Here is a 21,486-nt window from a genome sequence, read left to right as displayed (position 1 = left end):
AATAACGGTCCGGGTACAAAAACTTGCTCCTTTGGGAATATTTCAGATATGACAAAGCTAAAGCAGTGGAATTCTTGTTTTGTTTTTAATTGTTCATGGAACCAGTATTATTAACGTTATTCGACAATTTCCCTCTAGTTCGAGTAAAGATCACCACAGAAACCAACAACAACTTATGATTTTTTAACTCACATATTCGGATTAAATACTAATAAATAATTTATCCAAAATTCATATATGTACATTTCAATCCTTCCTCGTAATTTCGGCAAATAGTAACGCTGATGTATTCTTTAAAGCTCTAGAACACAAAGATACTTAAAAAAATAATACCTAAAATCTTATAATACGATTTCACGTTTCATATTCTACTTTTTGTGTCACAAAAGATATTTTTGTGTACTTTTGCGAGTTTTTTAGCGCGTGTCATAACATGATTGAATGATACGTAATTATTGAGTTACCTGTCAATAGTCAGATACTTATAAGCTATATAGGTAGGTAGATAGGTAGGTGCATACATACAGACATATGACAAATTGGTGTATGTGGGTGGGTATAAAGTCCACACTGGTCTTTTAAACTGGTCTATTTATTATTTTAACTTAACCACAAACATATTTATATTTTTTTAAAATAGTCAGATGTAAGTCAGTGATATATTGGCAATAGTAACATATATATTTATGTCGATTCAAATTCATTTATGTATGTATGTAAGAATATATCGATTTAGCATTTCTTAAAAATAAATAAAAAACTACAACTTCATATTCACAAACTCTTCTTCAGTGGCCTTCCAATTTAATTGAACACTACAAAACAATATCACAAAGTCGGCGAAAGTTCACAATGCGAGAATTTTTTCAAGTTTTTCTTTCATTATGTACTCTTATTGTTTACTATGTTGTATTGGTTTGCTTCGGTGCGATCGCAATCTATGCTAGAATTAATGATTGTACAGTGACAATATGTTGTAATCTTTTCGAACGCAATTTAACGGTTATTGTTGTTGTTTTTTTGTGAATAATTGCTTCAAAGGCTTAAGTGCTAATGCAATTTTAATTGAACAGCTCGTTTGTTAAATAGATATTGTCTCCAAATTGTGTTGTTTTTCTTGTCTTTCAAAGTGCTTAAAAGATTTATCACAATATTTGAGTTTCAGAAAGGAAGTAAATTTGCAATAAAGAATTTTTGCAATGAAAGTTATAAAAATTTTTTTAATAAAAAAAAAAAATTAGTTTTTTTTGAGGTTTTATTCGGCTTTTACTCAAAATTTGACACAGAATAATATGAAAATATGTAATTTATTAATAAAAGTTAAATATAATTATAATTAAACAGAAAGTATGCAAAATATTTCCTTCGATAGATTATCTTTAACCCTCTCATGACCGAATTAAAATTTGACGGAGATAACAATTGTTTTAGGATAGATACATATATATTAGCCTTAACTCAAATATGAAGTGATAAAAAATTCAAAACACGCAAAACCCGCTGGTAAAAAAAATTAAAAAAACGAGAATTAGAAGTACAATGTTGCCTATAGGCATGAAAGGGTTAAAGAGTATCATTAGCTAATTGTCAATTATTCCTACTTCTTTCGTGAGGTATTTTAGAAACGACTTACGAAATATGTAATTTGATTTTTTTTTTTTATTTTTACTAATCGTAATTTTCAATACAGACTATGAGACCTTTCATAGATCTCAAGATCTACATCATAAAAAGTTAAACTAACAACATTTGTCTATAACACTATGCGGCAAACCCGATTTTTTCTGGGGATTGTACCAAGCTAAATTTTTCCAGGAGATTGTGTCATAAGTAAAAAAAAATGTATTCTCCGATTTTCGAAGTTATCCTCCAAAATCGAAATATTTGGATTCAATGTTCGAAAAAAGGGCTTTTTAAATTAATAATTATTATTTACAGGATATAGTTCTAAAAATTCAAAATATAGTTAAAATCAAAATTGTTTACTTAATTTAATCGTGTTCCCTTAAGCTTTTTAAGGGTCAAAGTTTGATCTTCGGAAAAAATAAAAAATTATATATCGAAAAATAAATATCGTCTGTCATATAAGCTTGACGAAAAAGTTATATACACTAAGTAGTCCTGTAATTAATACACTTCTGGAAAAAATTAAGGGATCAAAAATAAATTCAAAATTTTTGGGCGAATTTCACTTTACGGCCTCAACTTCGAAAGAAATGGAAAATTAAAAAAAAAATTCGGCGACAACCTTTTGTCAATGCGAATATTGTTGCACGAAACTTCCCCAATCGCAGACAACTTGTTCCTTAACTTGTTTTTTTTTTTTTTAAATTTAAGCTTTTTCGGAAGCAAAAATGTGGAAAAAGATAGGAAAAATGATTTTTTTCTCATTTTGTTAAATTATGAGCTTTTCAGAGCAAAAAACGTGATCGTTTAATTTTTTCAAAAATTTGATCGAGTGAAACAATAAAACGGCTGGCTTGATTAATTTGATTTTTGTGGACATATTGAACTGTAAAAGGCACACTTAACATTAGTGGTTTCCTCAATATTTTTGATCTAGCGCTCGATTTTCCAAAAAACCACCAAAAGCCCTTTTTTTGTTAAATTTTCAAATTCATGTGACAATAAGAAAAACATATTTTTTCGGAAAAGCAATGACTAGTCGTTAATGAGAATTCATTCAAGTTCTTGAAACCCAACTTTAACTTTCTGTGCGATAATTAGTTGCTGAGATATCGCTAATCAAAGACCAAAAGATCCTTTTCCATTTGAAGACCGATATCTCGGAGAGAAGTGGACGTATCGAGGTGTTTAAAAAACCAAATTAAAGCTAAATGAACAAAGTATCCGATCCTTATGGATCTGAATTTTTACACGCCCGTAGACCAAAAAAAAATTTTGAAAAATTTTTTGTTGCTGGTTTTTTTACGCTTACTCAAAAACCGCAGAGGTTAAACATTTTTAAAGTTCTTTAATTTCCTTCTTTACCTCTCCTCGTCTTTCTTGAACGACCATTTCTTTCGAAGTTAAAGCCTGTTGAAATTTGCCCAAAAATTTGGAATTTTTTTTTATCCCTTAATTTTTTCCAGTAGTGTAATATTCTGTAATTAATCATATTTTTTTCAAACTTCGAATCCGAATATTTCGATTTTGGAAGCTAACTTCGAAAACCGTAGAATGTAATTTTTGTACTTATAACACCTCCCGGAAAAAATTAGTTTGGTCCAATGCCCACCCAAGTGTTGGACAGTGTAATCATAGGTTTTGCATAACCTCTCACTACTAGAAACATACGAAGCGTGTTCAAACATATCGGGAATTTTAAAATTTTTAATAGTAATTTTTTTCTTCTGTGATATAAATGCGCCTGAAGTACGATTAAATTTTCTGCTATATTCATTGCTTTCTTTGGCGATTTAGGTTGGTTAAAAGCTCACAACATTAATGTAAACGAATGAAAAAATATTTTTTTATAGTGAAAATTCCCATTATTTTTTGAACACACCACGTATACTTAAATATACTGCTAAGAATTTGTCAAAATTTTGCATTATTCTCCACATGGTTTCTACAAAAACCAAATTTTGCTATGTTTTATTGAAGACACTTAATAATTCACACATTCACTTTATTTATCAGCTTCACTATGTAAACAAACAAACAATTAGCTACATACATGAGTACAGCGGATACATTTGCACCTAGTGTACATACCAACATAAGAAGGTACATGACCTTCTGGAATCTTTACAATGCTGTGAATGAATATTGACAACTACAGCATAGAATAGAGGAAGTGATAAGTGTGTGAGTGAATAATAACAAAACAATTTTGTAGAACAATTTGCAAGACACACTAAAAACTAATAGAAAGCAAATAACCAACAACAACAACAACTAATTGATAAAAGTAACATATAGACATATATGTATATGTATATGTATATGTGTGTATGCTTAAGACATGTACGCTTGTAATTGAAATGCAAACAAATTAACAATCGACACATACAAGAATAGCAAGTGCAAAAACAAAAAAAGATGAATACAACAACAACCATAAATAACTACATAAAAGCAATCATGTGCGATATTTAAAAACCAATAAGTCAGCGTTAAGAAAACATAAACAAAAACATAATAAAAATAAATAGAAAAACAAATACAAATAAACAAAACAATCAACAACAACAACAAGCAAACGTTATTAACAATAACAATTACAACAACTACATGTATTCTTGTGTGTCATGTGCACATACTCATATGTGGAAGTAACGCTTTAAAACACTATTCTGTACTGTGAAAGCACGAGAGCGGCATATGTAGTTGACAAAGTGACAGTGTGACAACAAGTGATAAGCAAAGAACGGAAAGAAAAGAGCAAAACAACACAGCGGTAAACATTCCTTTAGCTACCCTGCAGGGTTGCGGCTAATCGTACACCTACTCCGTTATAGACACACACACACACACACACACTCGCATACTCAGTGATCCAACATGCCGGTTCCTGTGAATTACCGTTGCAGATTATGTGCCGACAGTCTAATTGCGGTTATTGTGGTTCTGCGGCTGCTGCTCTTCCTGACTCGTGTCGGTCATGGCACCTGTCAAGGTGAGTATTTGTTGTTGTTGGAATACTATTTTTCATTTATTGTAAGATCAATGTATTATATGTAGTTCACAAGACGGTGGGAAGGCGTATGCGTGTAAGCATAGGTAGATATTTATTTGTAAATATGTAGATATGTACATGTGCATTTGTATGTTTTTATGAGCATGTGTCATTTTATGATTCCATTGTCAATCATGACAAGTTGTCATAACATTCCGACGCAGGTAATTCCCAAATAACATATTTATTTACAATTGAGACTTTATGTGAACACATATAATATTTGTAAGGAGATTATGTGAGTTAAAAAAATAAGAAGTTGTTGTTGTTATTACAAAATTTTTCATAAGTTTTTCTGTGAATTGATCGGGCTAGATAGGGTTCGAATTGGACCTCGAGCCTTGTTGGAGGTTAGATTAGGAACATCAAGATTGGGATTATCTTGCATACCATAAGTAGTTATGGTGGTGATCAGAAACTAGACTGAATCTTGTTCTCAAAGAAATAGTCAGCGCAATCTAATATACGATCACTCGTCACTCGTGGGAGATCAACTTTGAGTTGTAACAACAAACTTTTTCTTGCCAACGAGAAAAAAGTTCCTTGAGTTCAGATGATAACAGATCTCTTGAGGATCAAAACTTGGACTTATTAAATAGGCCCTATGCTGATTTGTATTTTGTTTTGGGTATATGGTATGGTTAGGTTAGTTTAGGTTAATGGGCTGATCCACTAGATCTCACTTAGACAGCTACAATCGCCATTTCTTTGTGAAATCCCACAGACCTTAAAACATCGACAAACGCTTAACAAATTTGTTAAGCCGGTTAATATCTAAACGAGCCAGTTCATCTGGTTGGTCGCAACAGTTCTGGCAAAATATGATCAGCGAAGCAGAAAGTGTCTAGCTGTTTCAATCTCGTCTTCCTCCATGCAACATCTTACATCCTGATGAATGTTTTGTCTCACGGCAAGTGAGCCCATTGTCCCTGAAAAAAAGGAAAGGAAAAGAAAGGAAAGGAAAAAGGAAAGGAAAGGAAAGGAAAGGAAAGGAAAGGAAAGGAAAGGAAAGGAAAGGAAAGGAAAGGAAAGGAAAGGAAAGGAAAGGAAAAAGGAAAGGAAAGGAAAGGAAAGGAAAGGAAAGGAAAGGAAAGGAAAGGAAAAAGGAAAGGAAAGGAAAGGAAAGGAAAGGAAAGGAAAGGAAAGGAAAGGAAAGGAAAGGAAAGGAAAGGAAAGGAAAGGAAAGGAAAGGAAAGGAAAGGAAAAGAGAGGAAAGGAAATGAGGAGGATTTGACTACTACTATATACCAATTGTAAGAGTATATGAACGAACCTTGGTTAACTAATCTATTATCAGCAAAATGCTTTCTCTGCCGATACTAGTGTTTTTGATCTTTTCGTAGTCTATCTGAACTATACCAACGATAAAATCATATCTGCATAGTTACTTTCCTAGTACTTTTACCATTTAAACACAAAATTTAAAGAATAAAAATATATATGTATTTTTGAGGTGTGTGCAACTTCATTTGCGCTGAAATATTTTAAATGACATGTAATCATCATCAGCTTGATAACAGCTACGTCATAGGCGTGTACAACTTAGCACGTTAACAGCTGCGTCACAACGCAGAGACTCTGCTGCATGGCGACATTGTGGGGTGTACCACGAAATATAGTTGCAATGCATGGTGGTAAAGCGGCATACGATACATACTTATATGCCTCAATGAATATGAAGAATGTCTATCTTCTGCATGTCACTCACTTCTAACAACACAAGCATACATACTGTACATACTCAGCGCTAAATTTCCCTAAGTTACCTTGTCTTTGCATATTATGAGCTGGGTTTATTTATCTATTTTGGTTTTTTTATTATTCTTGTTTAGTTGCACACACCCTCCGGCGTATTCAATTTCACCTTTCTATTAGGGGTTGTCCATTTTGTACGTTTTGATGAAAGGTCAGTCATAAAATTACAAAAAAGAAAGCAAATAATAAAGAAAATAAAATTAAATTTCATGAAAACCGCACAACATTAGAAAAGCGAACACTGAAGGCCTAGTCAAGCGATGAAATTTGTGTTTCTCTTCATGCGCATATTGCTCAAAACGTAATTGCATTTACTGTTTGAAAAACAAAAGTCCTCATTGACCATATTTTTTCCTACCATATGACTTTTGGCTTAGGGAAAGGGCCTAACAGAGCGCTCAAACCACTCTCACAATTTGTTTAAGCCAAAAGAATTCATTGCCTTGGAAGATTATTTGAGATTCGTAAATATGAATATAGTGGCTTCTTTGCTTAATTGAGAAGTTCTGTTAAAATTGATTGAAAGCGACCCGGAAAACCGCTGAGTAACGAGTATCGAGTGATTCCGATATTTAAAAATAGCGTTCGAATTTCGAATTTTTAAAAACCGACACCGGATTTGAAATCAGAAATCATTAGAAAACCCCCGAGTAGCGAGTTTCAAGCGAATCCGATGAAGTTTTAAAAACGCTGTTCGCCATATTGATTATCTGGGGTTATGTTTTGACTGATCTGATGGGGTTAAGCGGGATTCAGCGACCCCAAAAACATAAGGCACACATAGTAAGACCCCCAGGTCATGAGAAACAATTTTTTTTTTGTGGATGTGTATCTCTTATTTTAATGTACTATGATTGCCATATCTTCTTCGAGATGAGATCGTTACTTGGAATAAAATATTGATGACTATGATACTCTAATTATAATTTTAGAAGCTATAGGATTTCAGATTGATTTGTTCCCTTTTCAGTTTACACAGTTATATAAGCGGTGTGTTAAAAAAATAATAGGAATTTTCGTTTTTAGATTCATTGGTATTGCTGAGAGAACTAAGATGGTCATAATACTTCAAATATTAGGCGATTTCAACACTTATTCTTATATGGACTCTAATTCTGACTCGAGTTCTCGACTTATTAGTAGACTAAGTCTTGTTAAAGTACCAAAATCATAAAAAGGGTAAAAGGTAAAGCCACAATATTATAAAACAATTGATGTGCTCAATAAAATTATCATTAAAAGCTAAAAATTTGGTGAAGAGTTGAGACTTCAGGCTTCGTTCACTAATATTAAGCAACGGTTTACATTCCTATCAAAAAATTACATTCGATATAATGATATTAGTTGGTCAAAACATAATATGTTGCTAGAGAAACATGCCTTAATTGTTATGACATGAAAAATTAAGCTTGATCTTCGGAATAGAGCTCGAAAGAAACTTTGGTTGTGGTATCATGCCGATTTTCATGTAGGGACCATAATCTCCATCGACCATATCCTGATTCTAGGAGCTGGATAGCTCCAAAACATATAAAATTTTTCTGGTTTTCGGATACTAAATAGCTATTTAAAAGAATAATTTCTATCGGACGCAATATTATCTCCATTAGTTCAGTTGAAAGTTTAAATTAAATAATAATTTCAAAAAAAATATATATTACTTTTTTCCCACAGTTCATTTAATTCATCTGTCTTTAAATTAAATACAAAAAAAAAAAAAAATAAACGAAATATATAGGTAAATTTAAAAAAATTTTTGTCAGTCCACAACAACGCGCACCAAAAGTCATGTTAACCTTTTGACCTGACATAATAGCAAACAAAGCAATTGATTGATTTTTGAATTACAAAAACAAATTGGCAATCAATTTAATTTTGCCATGTGTGTGTAGAACATACATACATATGTACACAAGCAAGTTTATGGGCACCTCAGTCTCTGCCGTCTGCCGTTTAAATTTTTTGTTTTTAGTAATTTTTTTTCAGACTACAATTAAAGGTCTTTGCCGATTTACGTTGAAGAACAAAGAATATAAAGAAATTAATTAAAAATGCAATGGTGGATATGCGATCGACAAAAAAAAATTGCGAATATAAAAACACAAAAGCAAAACAACAACAACAAAGTAATATATAGAAAAAAAAAATGCAAACAGCTGCAAATTTAATTCATTCGTCATTATTTATTTGGCGATAGTGGAGGCGTTTGCCAGAGTGGTGATTACCACGACGATTAATTGGCAGCATGTTTACCTATTTATTTTCAACACACACACACACACATACAGTTATATATGACTCTGCGAATTTCCGTTTGTGGCTATATTTGTGTGCACGCGCCTTGCAGGTGTGTTTGTGTATGCGGGTGTGCAAGCGCGCTATAGTAATGCTTAATGTATTTACTTTGGGAGCAATCAACTGCATTTGCGTTTTCCCAACTAATCCTTAGTGCTAATATCAATGCTCTTTCATACGTGATAAGATAATGTTGTTATGCTTCTACATACATACATACACTAATAGATTCATACATATATATACATATATTTTAGTATGAAAATGCAAGTCGCTTTTTATACTATTTACCCCGAAATATGAAGATAGCATTTAAATCAATTATTTTATTTATTTACCATATACGTACATATGTATGTATCTAATTATAATTATAAATGCATATAAATGAGTATGAAAAATCTGTTCCATCACTGTTATCGATGATAGACGATTCGTCATAATTATAATAAAAAGTCGAAACCTAATTCTATTGATATACCATAAACGTGATATGTTCAAAAAATGATGGGAAATGGAAAATTTAATATTTCACTGGCTTGGAGAGTTCAATTGTATACCTTTTTTACGTTTATACTATATATAGTATATTGATATACATGCCCCTGAAATAAGATATTTCAGTTGTCAGCTGTATTCATTGCTAATGTTGCCTGTAGCAACCGTTACGTTTAAGACGTGTTTTTATCAGCTTGGCGATTTTCGTTTCTTAAGGGGTTATATACAGTTAGAATTTTCAAAAAATCGATTTTTTTTTATTTCATTTTCTTAATGAACATATATTTAAGAATACACATAGAAAATTTCATATCGTTCCGGTGAATATTTTCAAAGTTACAATCAAATTTGAAAAGGCGTTTCAGAGTGCTCGGAAGTACAAGGTCCAAACTTTAAACGCGTTTTTCTCAAAATGGTGTTTTCAAAGTCGGTGACCAACATTACTCGAAAACGGCTAGACCGATTAGTCTCAAATTTTAACACGACCTTCTTAAATATATTTTTTAGTAATTAATCGAAGATTTTTTCTCTCCTATAAATATTTTTTTTTTATAAACAATTTAAGGCCGCAATTTTGGTGAAGAATCGATTTTTTTTTTGAGAAACCGCCATTTTGTCAAAAAATTTTATATTGCTTATTCCTTCGATTAATTACTAAATTTAACATTATTTTAACGAAATCTGTTTGGTTTTTTAATTTCATATGATTCAGTTCCGAGATATAGTGGTCACCGCAAAACGTCTTTTTTGAGAGGAGCTCCTGGAGATCAGCTGTAGCTCTTTTTCAAATAAATATTTTACTAGTACTAAGTCTTAAAATACAGTTAAAAGATACCATAATATGTGTATAAATTTTAGGATCAATAAATTAAAAAGTTTTCTCAGAAAAAATTCTGGAAAATTCACTTTTTTCCGGCCGTCTAACTGTATATAACCCCTTAAAAGATCACACTTCCTTCCAAAAACAATCCTGTAACGCTGCCCCAGCCTACATATTCCCCAGGCATGCCTCTATGTAATTTTGCCTTATTTCCCAAATTAAAGACAATCTTAAAGGGCCTTTGTTTTACAAGCATACGAGAAATGGCTGAAAGAGCTAAAGGCCATTCCAAAAATCGAGTTTGAGAAGTGTTTCGACGATTGTAAGAAGCGAAAAAAACCAAAAATTCCTGTTAGTTTTTGAACACACCTCGTATATCTAACTCGATGATCATAAAGTTTGTTCACACTCAGTATATGGATCAAGAGACGTTACAGAGTTTAGCTTTATATTATAAATTATAATTTTATGAATAGGGAAATTGTCCAGTACGCGTAAAGAGTGTTAGAAACGCTGAAAATACCCATAAGGAACGGGCGTGTGTTTCTTTAGTGTTATTGATAATGTCGCTCCGTTTGCGCTAATGATCCAATTTTTAAGATAACTTTTTTAAAGATATAAAATGGATGGTAAATATTAGTCGCGAATTAGTAAAATCGTATTTTATATAAATATTACTGAATATAAATATTGTGATGTTTTACTGATATTTTAGAATTTTTTTTCTACGACCAGTAAATAGATAGAAACTTAAGTTTATTATCTTTTATTAACATATATTTCGACAATATAAATATAAATTTTCAGCTAAAAATATTATGTCAAACATGAGAAAAAATGGGCTCGCATTTCTCCACAATTAGGGCTGATTGGCTTATCGGAAACAAAAAAAGTTAGCTGACTATAATCTATAGGCCTAAATGCATGGAACGCACTACATTAAGTGAATATATCAAAATATGTACTTTTGTTAGATATTTGAAAAAAAGACAATTTTGCGTATTTTTTAGGTTTTTGTTAATTTTTAAATTATCATAGTTTTTGGAATTTTTAAATAGTAATAAAGCGTTCCATGCGTTTAGATGTGCTAAGTATACCCAACAAATTTCAATTTATTCGTTCAAGCCGTTTTTGAGTTACGATGCAGGAAAGTTTGAGAAACACAGGCTTGAGAAAAACTCGTTTACAGTTTCCAGTTGTTAACTGAGCGATTTGAACAGCTCCTTCTTCTAACTGCTGTATCTTTCAAACAAATTTCAAAAAATCACTTTACTACCGTATTCTAGACATATTAAGAAAGCAATTTATGATTAAAAAAAAATTTTTTTTAGCCCATCACAAGGGGTGACCCTCTTAATGAATAATCAGATAGAGGATAGAATGAATAATCTAAGAGGAAAATAACAGAGCAACAGCGTTCTTTTGCAACTTAGACTCGACGCAGATCTTCTAAAAGGGTAATACTCGAACGAGAGATCGATAATGAGTTCTTAGACCAACAATCAATAGCAGAGATAAGAAGAAGACACAAAATCAAACCAATAAAAAATGATTGGCGGCAAAGTTGTATGGTCAAAGAGCTGAACGAAATAATTTAAGTGTGAAAAATATTTATGATGTCTCTTATGCATACAATGTACATATGTACACTTACATTTACAAGCTTCTTCTTATTTTTAAACGACGCTCATAAAGTAGTCTCTATATTTGTTCTTAACGAAATTCAATTATTATTATTCGCTTGACATTTGCCGCAAGTGACGCACACTGCAGACGTCCAACACTTACGACCTTTGTTTACATTGCAGCAAAATCAGAAATATGTAAAAAATACAAGAAAAACGAAAATAAAACACATTCGATTGACACAAGCAAAGTCATACAATCACACATACCCATTTATTTGTAAATTTATTAAGCTGTGCGGCGTGTGGTGTGTGTGCATTGATAGCAACAATCAGCGCCAATGTTGTCGCTTCCTTGTCTGCAATATATTGACGACGCGTCGACATTGCAACCCACACACACACAGACATATTTATATGCACGGCAGTAAGCACAGCAACATTGTCCTTTGATTATCCTTCACTCTTTCACCTTTTGCCTATTTGCCTAGGCAGTAAGTAGTAGTAGTCTATGTTGGTCTTTACCACCCGCCCAACGGATATGCTTTGACTTTCCTGTCTAACGGTGTTTAAATGGAGTTGTTGATTTTAGTTAGTACTCCGTAGGACTTGTGGTTGCACATTGTTGTTGTTGTATGTGTCTGACTTGTGGGAATTTTATGTTTATCACTTTATTATGTAATAATTGCTTACAATTGGTTAAACGGCTACAATAACAAATATGTTAGGCGTTGCATAATTGAAATGCAAATAATGCCGAGTAGAAGAAGAAAGCATTGCATTTCATACATACAAACATGTATATATACACACCTACATATAGATAGCTGCACAGAGAAAGAGATAGAGTGAAAGAAAGAGATCTAAGGCCAACAAATGATTTGTGCCAAGTGTGTAGCTTTAAATCAAACAATGCAATTAGCTTTTGTGCAACAAAATTTATAGTACTCGTCTATAGCAATGGACTCTACAAGTTACGTATGATTAATGAACCTCTTTCGAAAGCAGACAACAACATCAAAGGTAATTTATTAGAGATAACATTTAAGATTGGAAAATTATGAGCAATTGAGCACTACATACACTTTTTACTGTTATGGATCATAAAACATCGCAAGGAAAATTATTCAGAACGAATTGTGCTCTTAGGTGTCTGAGAAATGAAATTCAAAATTGGAAGAGAGAGTTCTGTAAGAATTATGATATTTTTGAATATGCATAACATTTCGTAATCAATCGATGAAATTTTCCGGTATGCAAAGAACTAATGTGACAGCATTCCCAGGTGTTTAATCGTAATCAATCTCCCATATGTGGTGATCATCTTGGACCTATATACCGAAAAAACAAGAACCGTCGAATAGAAGGTTTCATATAACAGAAATAAAAGACTTGGTTTAATTGTTGTTCAGAGTATAAGCAGACATTACTTTCAGTATTTATATAAAATCACATTTCGAGTTTTGATAGATGAGCCGAATTTATGACATCCGCAATAAGGCGATCTTCGATATATTGCTTTCAATAAATAGATGGCGCTGCAAGCGACACATGAAGTTAATAATGATCAAGGTACCATGATTTTTGTAAGAGCTTTTATTTAGTTCTGCTCTGCAAAGGACCAACAAAGTGCGTTTGGTATGTTATGGAGTCAACACGCACTAAATGATAGTTGTATCCTTAACGGATTCAGATATTGGAGAATTTAGTACCTATTCAGAGCACTCTATAACTCAAAAACTCGTAAGAACTCTGCTTAATTTTTTTTAGGTTATTTTTTGAAAAAAAATAGTGGAATTTGACCTCGAATTAATTTAATCAAATTTAAGGTTGTAAACATTTTCTTGCGTTCGAGAACATCTGAGTTTTATTATCGAGTATAATGATGGAGGTTTGAATTTGTAAACCTAGGCATATCCAAAATGCACTGTTCTAAAGGAGGAAGTTCTTATTATATTTCGTTCGATGCCTTTATGTATGGCCAACGCTTCCATAAGTCCAGTCGCTGAACCCAATTTTCGAAGGTTTTCAAGTATAAATCGGCCGATACTGCTGCAATTTCACGTTCGATATTCGTACGAAGTTTATCAATCGTCGCTGGCTTGTTGGAATAGACCATATACTTGACGTAGCACCACAGGAAATAGTCTAACGACGTCAAATCGCAAGTTCGAGGCGGTCGATTGACTGGATGATTTCGTGAGATAACACGTTCACCAAACTTGTGGCGTCGTCCTATGGGAACTAATGAGCCGATCATAAATTGGACGTAGCGCTCTTAAAGTTGAGGACACTGATTCCGAATTTCGTAAATATTAATAATTTCGACTAATTGTTGGATCGTATATCTTTCATTGATGAAATGGCAAACCTTACCGAAAAGAAATTTAAAAAGAGAAAAATATGAGGCGTTTGTTGTCTCCATCGGTTTACTTTTGTAGCGTCCCTACTGAAAAATCTTTTATGTAGATAGATGCTTTATTTTCCTATTGTCAACATATTTCAACTATACAGCTGGAAATTAAATGAATTAGGCGAAGAAATATAAGCAAACTATGAAATTCTCGGGGTTTGAGGGATCTTTGGGATGTTTCGAACCACTTGTGGTGTAATTCTTGAAAAATGGACTTTCTGATGATCAAAAAATGCCGATGTAGGTCGTTTCGCACAATTTGGATATTGGTGAAAAAGTGATTTCGAATGATGAGTGACTTTTTTTATTGTTTGGGGTATTACGGTATACCATTACGTTGAACCACTCAAACCTAACCTCACAATAATTAATAAATATGTATTTTATTAAAAATGTTACCAAAAAGAGGTCGAATTTTACTATATACATATATCATATACTTGTGTATATCTTGTAAACAACGGCACCTGTATGTAAATATTTCCACTATAACTAACCAAATTCGTTATGACACCTATTCAATCAGTTGCTTTGAAATAACCTAAAAAAGAGCTGAGAGGTCGTAAATATTGAACCTGCGCTTATCTATCAAAACTAATTGATACTTTATATATAAATCAATCATGTACATTTGTATGAGTGTGAACAAAATAGCTAATTAGCAACAACAAAGTATATCGTATGAATGGAAAGGGGTGTGTTCTACACTAAGATTCCGTTTGCAAGGGCGCCGTTTGATTTTATAAATATAAATTATAAACTTACGTTAAATTTAACTGCCACCAATGCTATTTTTAAAAAGCCCACCAACGCAAATCAACCACATATGACGGCAGAAAAAAAAAACAATTGAATTCTAAAATTTAAAAAATTTCGCAGTCAAACCAGCCTTTGATCTTCAATGTTGTCTGTGTTTATAATAAAATTCGAATTGTTTGCGTATTGAAAAATTAATATAGAAAGTGCGACCAACATGCCACATTGAAGCGTGCCACTAAATCAGAAAGTTCATTAAAATTGTACGAAATTGGAATATTTGGCATTGTTGTTGAGCAAAAATTGTGCAAAAATATCAAATATGAATTTTAAAAATTTTTATAGCACATTAAAAAGCGGAAAGAAAAATGCAGAGCTGCGATAATTTTTTTTAGCACAAACACTCATTGAAATATACATATACATACATCTATTCATGAATACATTGTATTAAACTCTGTTGTGTATGCCAAATTGTAATAAAAATTCTTTGCACAGCAGCAAAGATCTTTATATTGCTGTGTACATTGTAGTATTGAGTATATTTACATACAAACAGTCGATTGTTTATTGAAAAATTTAATTTTAATTCAATTAAAATGTAAATTGATACTAAATACACGAAATAGTCTGCACTGTTTACAAACAATTATTTTGCCCAATAATAATACCGTTAGAACGCTTTTAATTAGGCCACAAGATAGTTAATGAACAACTCACTAACCACTATGCGCAAGCTAAATGACCTAATGGCAGGTTGTGACTGACTAATTGATATTAAAAGCGGTGAATAAACACATATACATGTATATAAATAAACAGTATATCCCTTATATCATATCCTATATATGTATAGGTAGAAATATTATATGTACAGCCAGTAGAAAATGTGTGGCAATGAAGATGGAAGATGATAAAATATCTTTAAAAATTATTTCGATGTATTTATAAGGACTCGATTCACCAGACCTTATAAATATATCGAAATAACAAGTGACTGGTATAAATATTATAATCTGGCATAAATTCAAAATATATGTTCCCAACTCTTTGGGAACGGAACTATTTTTGGGATTAAAAACTAGTTCGAAAACTGCATTTGTTGAGGATAAAACTGAAGACTGACCAAAGAGTCCATAGAGTTATCTCACAAATGACGGCATTAGATATTTCACAATTATTTCTTTTAAAGCCAATGCATTTCAAATACTGAAAGTGAGCTGCAGATATTATAGACGATATATAAGTATGCTCTAAATCTCAGTTCGGAACTGCAATTTGACCAACTATGACTTCATGGAATGGAGAACCGATTCTATGAAAATTTTTAAGCTATTCGTGAGATACCATATAATCAGCCAAATCAAAGAATCTTTTTAACAGTTAGACGCGATCGTTATGTGAACTAAATGGCACTTAAAAACCTGAAATCACTAGTCTACAGAGCTCACATTAAACCTAAAGGAAGAAATCTAAGTTTTGTTTACTTTTCCTGACCAAAAGAACATGAAATTCGAGACAATACGAACATAATTATAAAAAAATAATTAAGTAAGGGTATTAAATATGAAATTTCACAAATATTTTGACTTAATTGTAAATCCTTTTACGCAAAATTATATCTAATATTACTCATTTACTCATTAACTCCAAATTCCACACTAGGTTTGTTCTAAAAATAACGGTAATTTTCGTTCTTTGAATAAAACATTTATTCACTTGTCATTAATGTTGTCCGCCTTTAAAATAGTACCTATTCGTTATTTTAAATTTATGCCAGCGCATCTTCCAAGCGTGGAAACACCTCTCAAACTCTATTTTTGGGATAGCCTTTAGCTCTTTCAGCGATTTTTCGTATGCTTGTTTTTATTTTTGGAAATAGTAAATTTACAATTCCCGTTATTTTTTGAACACACCTCGTTTGAGCACCCGTAAATGCCAGTACTTCTTCCAATCCTCGAAACTCTTCTCAAACTCGATTTTTTGGGGTAGCCTTTAGCTCTTTCAGCGATTTTTCGCATGCTTGTTAAATTAAGAATCTTTACAGTTCTATTAACTTTTGGAAAATTTAAAATTTTACAATTCCCGTTATTTTTTGAACACACCTCGTAAACTACGCAGTAAAAACCACCTTACTCCAATACATTTTTAATTAAGTAACACATATTAAATGCATGCATATATATGTAAATATAATTTGCACATTGCACCTGAACTTGTTAGGTGAAAACTAATTTGTTGCTTTTATACACACTAATGACAGTTTTAATAGTTAGAATGACATAACTGTCAACACAGCGTAAGCAAACAGTTGTTAAACACTAATTAAAGGATGCGCAAACAACAACAAATGGGTGTGTTCATGTGCCTTTAAGCGTCTAATTGAAACACTTAATGACATGAGAAAGTACTAATTGAATGCGAAGAAATTGATTTGTGTGTGATGATAGCGAATTACAAGCTTTTTATTGAACATTTCCAGGGAAAATTATACAGGAGAACAAAAACTATAAAATGAAACGTATTTTTTTTGCCTTTGATCTCTTGAATGCCAAAAATCTATTCAATAAAAATACAATTTAATACAAAAAAAAATCCAACAAAGATAATAAAAATCATAACAAATAGAATTTAATAAAAATGCAAATTGCAATCCTGCTGACCTCACCTAACCACCTTGCGAATTTCACAATTTACTGAAATGCCTTACATTTATACAACAACTAAAAAATCAGCATTTACTCAGCATTGCTGATGACTCATTTTGGGATTACGTTGAAAGTTTTCACTGTCACAGATCTGCAGACGCGATTTAATAAAAAAAGAAAGAAAACTTTCACGTCGCTACACTGAAGGATTTTATTTTCATTTTTATTTCGAAACGATTAAATTGTATTTTTTGTTGTTGTTGTGCGTTAGATTGTTTTCCTTTTCAGTTGTCTGCCAAAAACTGTGCTGCTGCCAAAAAAGTTGTAAGCGAAAGAGGAGCGAAAAAGCAATAAAAACGTAAAGACGTCTCGTGGCATTCATATTGCGTATATTTCTGTGTATGTGTGTGTATGTGCAATATATGCGGCAGACAAATTTTGGATACAGCAACTGTTGAATCACTGCCTGATACATGCATTGTACATATAAACATATGTATGTAGGTGTTGCTGTGCGAAAACAAAAATGAAAATATGAAACTTTGGAAAATCCGCTCACTTTGGAAATGTCACTCATACCACCCGGTGCGTCAATGCGATCAAAGTGACGCTTGCAGCGCACACACATGTTGGTTTGTTTGTACTAGTAGATTGTACATCCGTTGCAATAAATGCTTAAATGTTTATTGCTTATATATTTAAAAATATTTTTTTTGTTGTTGTTACTTTTCCGATACAAATATTTATTTTTTGATATTTTTCATTTCCGACCATTTCAGTACCTCTCTTTCTCTCTCTCTGAAAAATGTTGTTGTGTTTAAACATTTGTACTCAAGTTTTTGTTTATTTATTTTATATTTTTTGGCAAGCGGAAGCACTATGCGTCCGAGCGTTGTGTGTATACGCGTTAAAGGACAGTGAAAACGTTTAGCATGATAAATGGCTGTCATTGCTGTCGTACGTATAATTTATTTATTTTATTTTAAAGTAATAAACGAAAGTGGTTTTGTGTTGAGTGATTTATACAACTTGTTGTTGTTTTGGAGTATATGAAAATGTCAGAGAAATTTCAAGTTGAATTCTATGTTGATTGTCAAGTAATTTCTTTTATGATTTATTGGTTTTATGGAAAACTATTTGAAATGTTTGAATTTTTAGACACTCAGTCAAAATCATTGTGGCATATTAACATTAAAAAATTATATTTAATTTTTTCATAGACGTATTTCACGGTGAACTTATTAATATTTTGTTTGCTTTTGAAGAGGAATTTTTATTAGGGTTGCCATGGAACAAAGAAATATTATTAATGACTGATTAATAAAACTAATAGCCTTCCTACACAGCCAAATTAATTGATCAATTAAAATTTCAATTGAGAAACCAATTTTTGCCCTTCGCACTGCCGGCTACTCGATAATCGATCAGCTTTTTTTTGTTTTTGCTTTTCATAAGAAGTTGGTAAGTTTCATCAGCTGATTGTCATTTTATTGTTTATATCCAGCCGCATCTACCAACTCGCATACAGATTTGCAATTACATATTCCTTTTTTGTCGCAGGTTGCAATGAATATTAAACTCGATTATAATTCGATTAAAAATGTATGTAGAAAAATTAGATTTTTATTTTGTATGGTGAATCGATCTAAATCAGTGCTTTAATCGATCAATAAGTCGTTTAATTGATCAATTAGCTCCAGTGCGAAAAGTCTATAAGATCACTTCCACTAATTTACATAATTTTGGCATAATGAAAATATCTGCGGGTAAAGTTATATTTCAGAATTTTTTGAAAATACCGTTACATAAGAAATATTGAAAATATTGAAATATTGCTCATTTCATCTATATGAAATCTATATGAATCTTAACAGGGCTTATTTACGGAAAAGATTTGTTACTCTATTAAGACTTATTAATCGTGTCATCCACGGACATAAAAAAATCGTAAATCAAGCTAATATACAAAACTGTTAAAATCTCTCTCGATCTTATTTCTATCGACCATATTTAAAGACTGAGAATACAATAAGGAAGTAAGACAATGTAAACCTAAAGATAAGAGACAAAAATCTCTCCCAAAGTTATATACATATTTCGAATTCTCCAAACTGAGTAGAGGTCTACATTCCAGTCGACACAAATGTTAAAGTTGAAGTATGTGACTAAAAGAGGCTCGAATGAGTTTTGGTTCAAAATTGCCTTTAGCAAGGTTGGATGAGTTATAGATGCTTATTAGACTTAACAAGCCATAATGTTAGTATTGACACTAGGAAAGGGTAAATTCGGATGTTATTTTTCGGAAAAAGCCCCTACTAAGTTTTTTCAACATATGCATTGTGTAAACTACTAAAGCTATATCAACCAAACTCTGTATGATGGAGGAAATCGGATTATAACCATGCCTACTTCCCCATACAAAGGTTATGTTGAAAACTACTAAAAATGCTTTAATTCAGCAAGGAAAAATACCAGAAACCTTAAATTTCATTGTAGAGATGGATGAAAGGACGGCTGCATTCAAATGTCTATAAAAAAATTTAAATCCGTCCACGTCCACTAATGGGTGAAAGACCATATCCCAGAAACTGCTCGACCGTTTTTAACGAAAGTCGATTCGAACCATTCTTCTTGGCAACCCAATTCTACTATAATTTTAAAATAGGCGAAATCGAATCACAACCACGCCTACTTTCCATATACCACAATTCTGAAGATTCGTTCACTTTACAATGAATAAGTTAAGCATCGGTGAATATCAGAAAAAACTATGCGTGAATACTTTGTTTCTAGTGTGGCATATCCCGCATTAAATCATTGAAATCGGACTATAATTTTTCAAAGTGCCAACTATCGAACATGAGGACCTCGAAGTTTGGGTTAGTTTTTTATTGAAAATATGGGTAAATCTCTCAGATATTCTAAAGAAATTCAAAGGAAATATGTTCCTTCTAACAGTGTCCAGGAATTTTCCAAGTACTATATAATGATTTTTGTTTTCTATTGGACTTTAATCCGTATATGTGGGTCAAATTGTGTGTTCTCATAATAAAATTAAATAAATAAATTGCTAGACTATATAATGATCGGTTGCAACCGAATTCTACTTGTTAATCTAAATATTACTACGAATTGTTCTCGAAGTCTATTTATAAGTCCTTGAAGACTAACTCATTTGTAAAATAAATAATAAAAACTCGAATATAAAGATGATTTTTATCAATGCACAATGTAAGGTTAGATGAGTGAAAGTTTATAAATCTGGCCTTTCAGTTAGGCATTTTTGCTCAAAAATTTAGAGAGCAAGTAGTGTAAAAGTTTTGACTGATAAATATTGATTTCTATAAGATTAAATATTGCAATATCCCTTCTAGTAGATCAATTTTGTGAAATAGTGAGACAAATACCATGTTAATCTCTCACTTCAGTGTAGATGTATTTATTTATCCCTGCTTTTTCAAACATAAATGTCATATTTATAGATTGTTTATCGCTTTTCCTCTACACTTCTTTTCCCATATGTTTTATTGGAAGTCATGCAGCATAATCGCCTTACAGTTTGTTTATGTGATAAAGTATGAAATGACGTAAATACTGCAATTTATGACAGTTAGTTTTGAGGTAAATAATAATATATAAAGAACTGTGTGTGGTTCGGCATGTGAACTCTTTCTGTTTTTAGCAAAACAGTTTGGCAAAAGAATGGAATGTGTGTGTGTGTATTTTAGCAACTCACTGACGTCTGAGATTTTATTGCGAATATCTATTGTTATTTGATAAATACGAAGATATATAATATAATATACAAATACATAAATATATATGAGGTGTGTTCAAAAAATTACGGGAATTTTGAATTTTTGAAAAAAAAAATTAATATTGTCGCATTCAAAATAGTCACCAGAATACATACTTCTCAAATTCGATTTTTGGAATAGCCATTTATAACACATACTTTTTTTTTGACAATTGGACTTTTTGAAAATGTGAAATTT

The 21,486-nt window shown here is 31.8% G+C and overlaps 1 protein-coding gene across 1 annotated transcript in view; it reads left to right on the top strand.

Annotated features, from left to right (window-relative positions):
- LOC105218371 (proto-oncogene tyrosine-protein kinase receptor Ret) overlaps window positions 1–21,486 on the top strand; it is a 45,692-nt gene that overhangs the window by 6,259 nt on the left and 17,947 nt on the right. The window contains exon 2 of the mRNA XM_054227304.1: window positions 3,643–4,621. Within this exon, the coding sequence (XP_054083279.1) occupies window positions 4,507–4,621 (115 nt within the window). The 5' untranslated portion in view covers window positions 3,643–4,506. The remainder of the gene's footprint in view (window positions 1–3,642; window positions 4,622–21,486) is intronic.

This window comes from Zeugodacus cucurbitae, chromosome 3 (assembly GCF_028554725.1).
Source record: "Zeugodacus cucurbitae isolate PBARC_wt_2022May chromosome 3, idZeuCucr1.2, whole genome shotgun sequence".
NCBI lineage: Eukaryota > Metazoa > Arthropoda > Insecta > Diptera > Tephritidae > Zeugodacus > Zeugodacus cucurbitae.
This window is presented reverse-complemented; position numbering and strand designations above follow the sequence as displayed.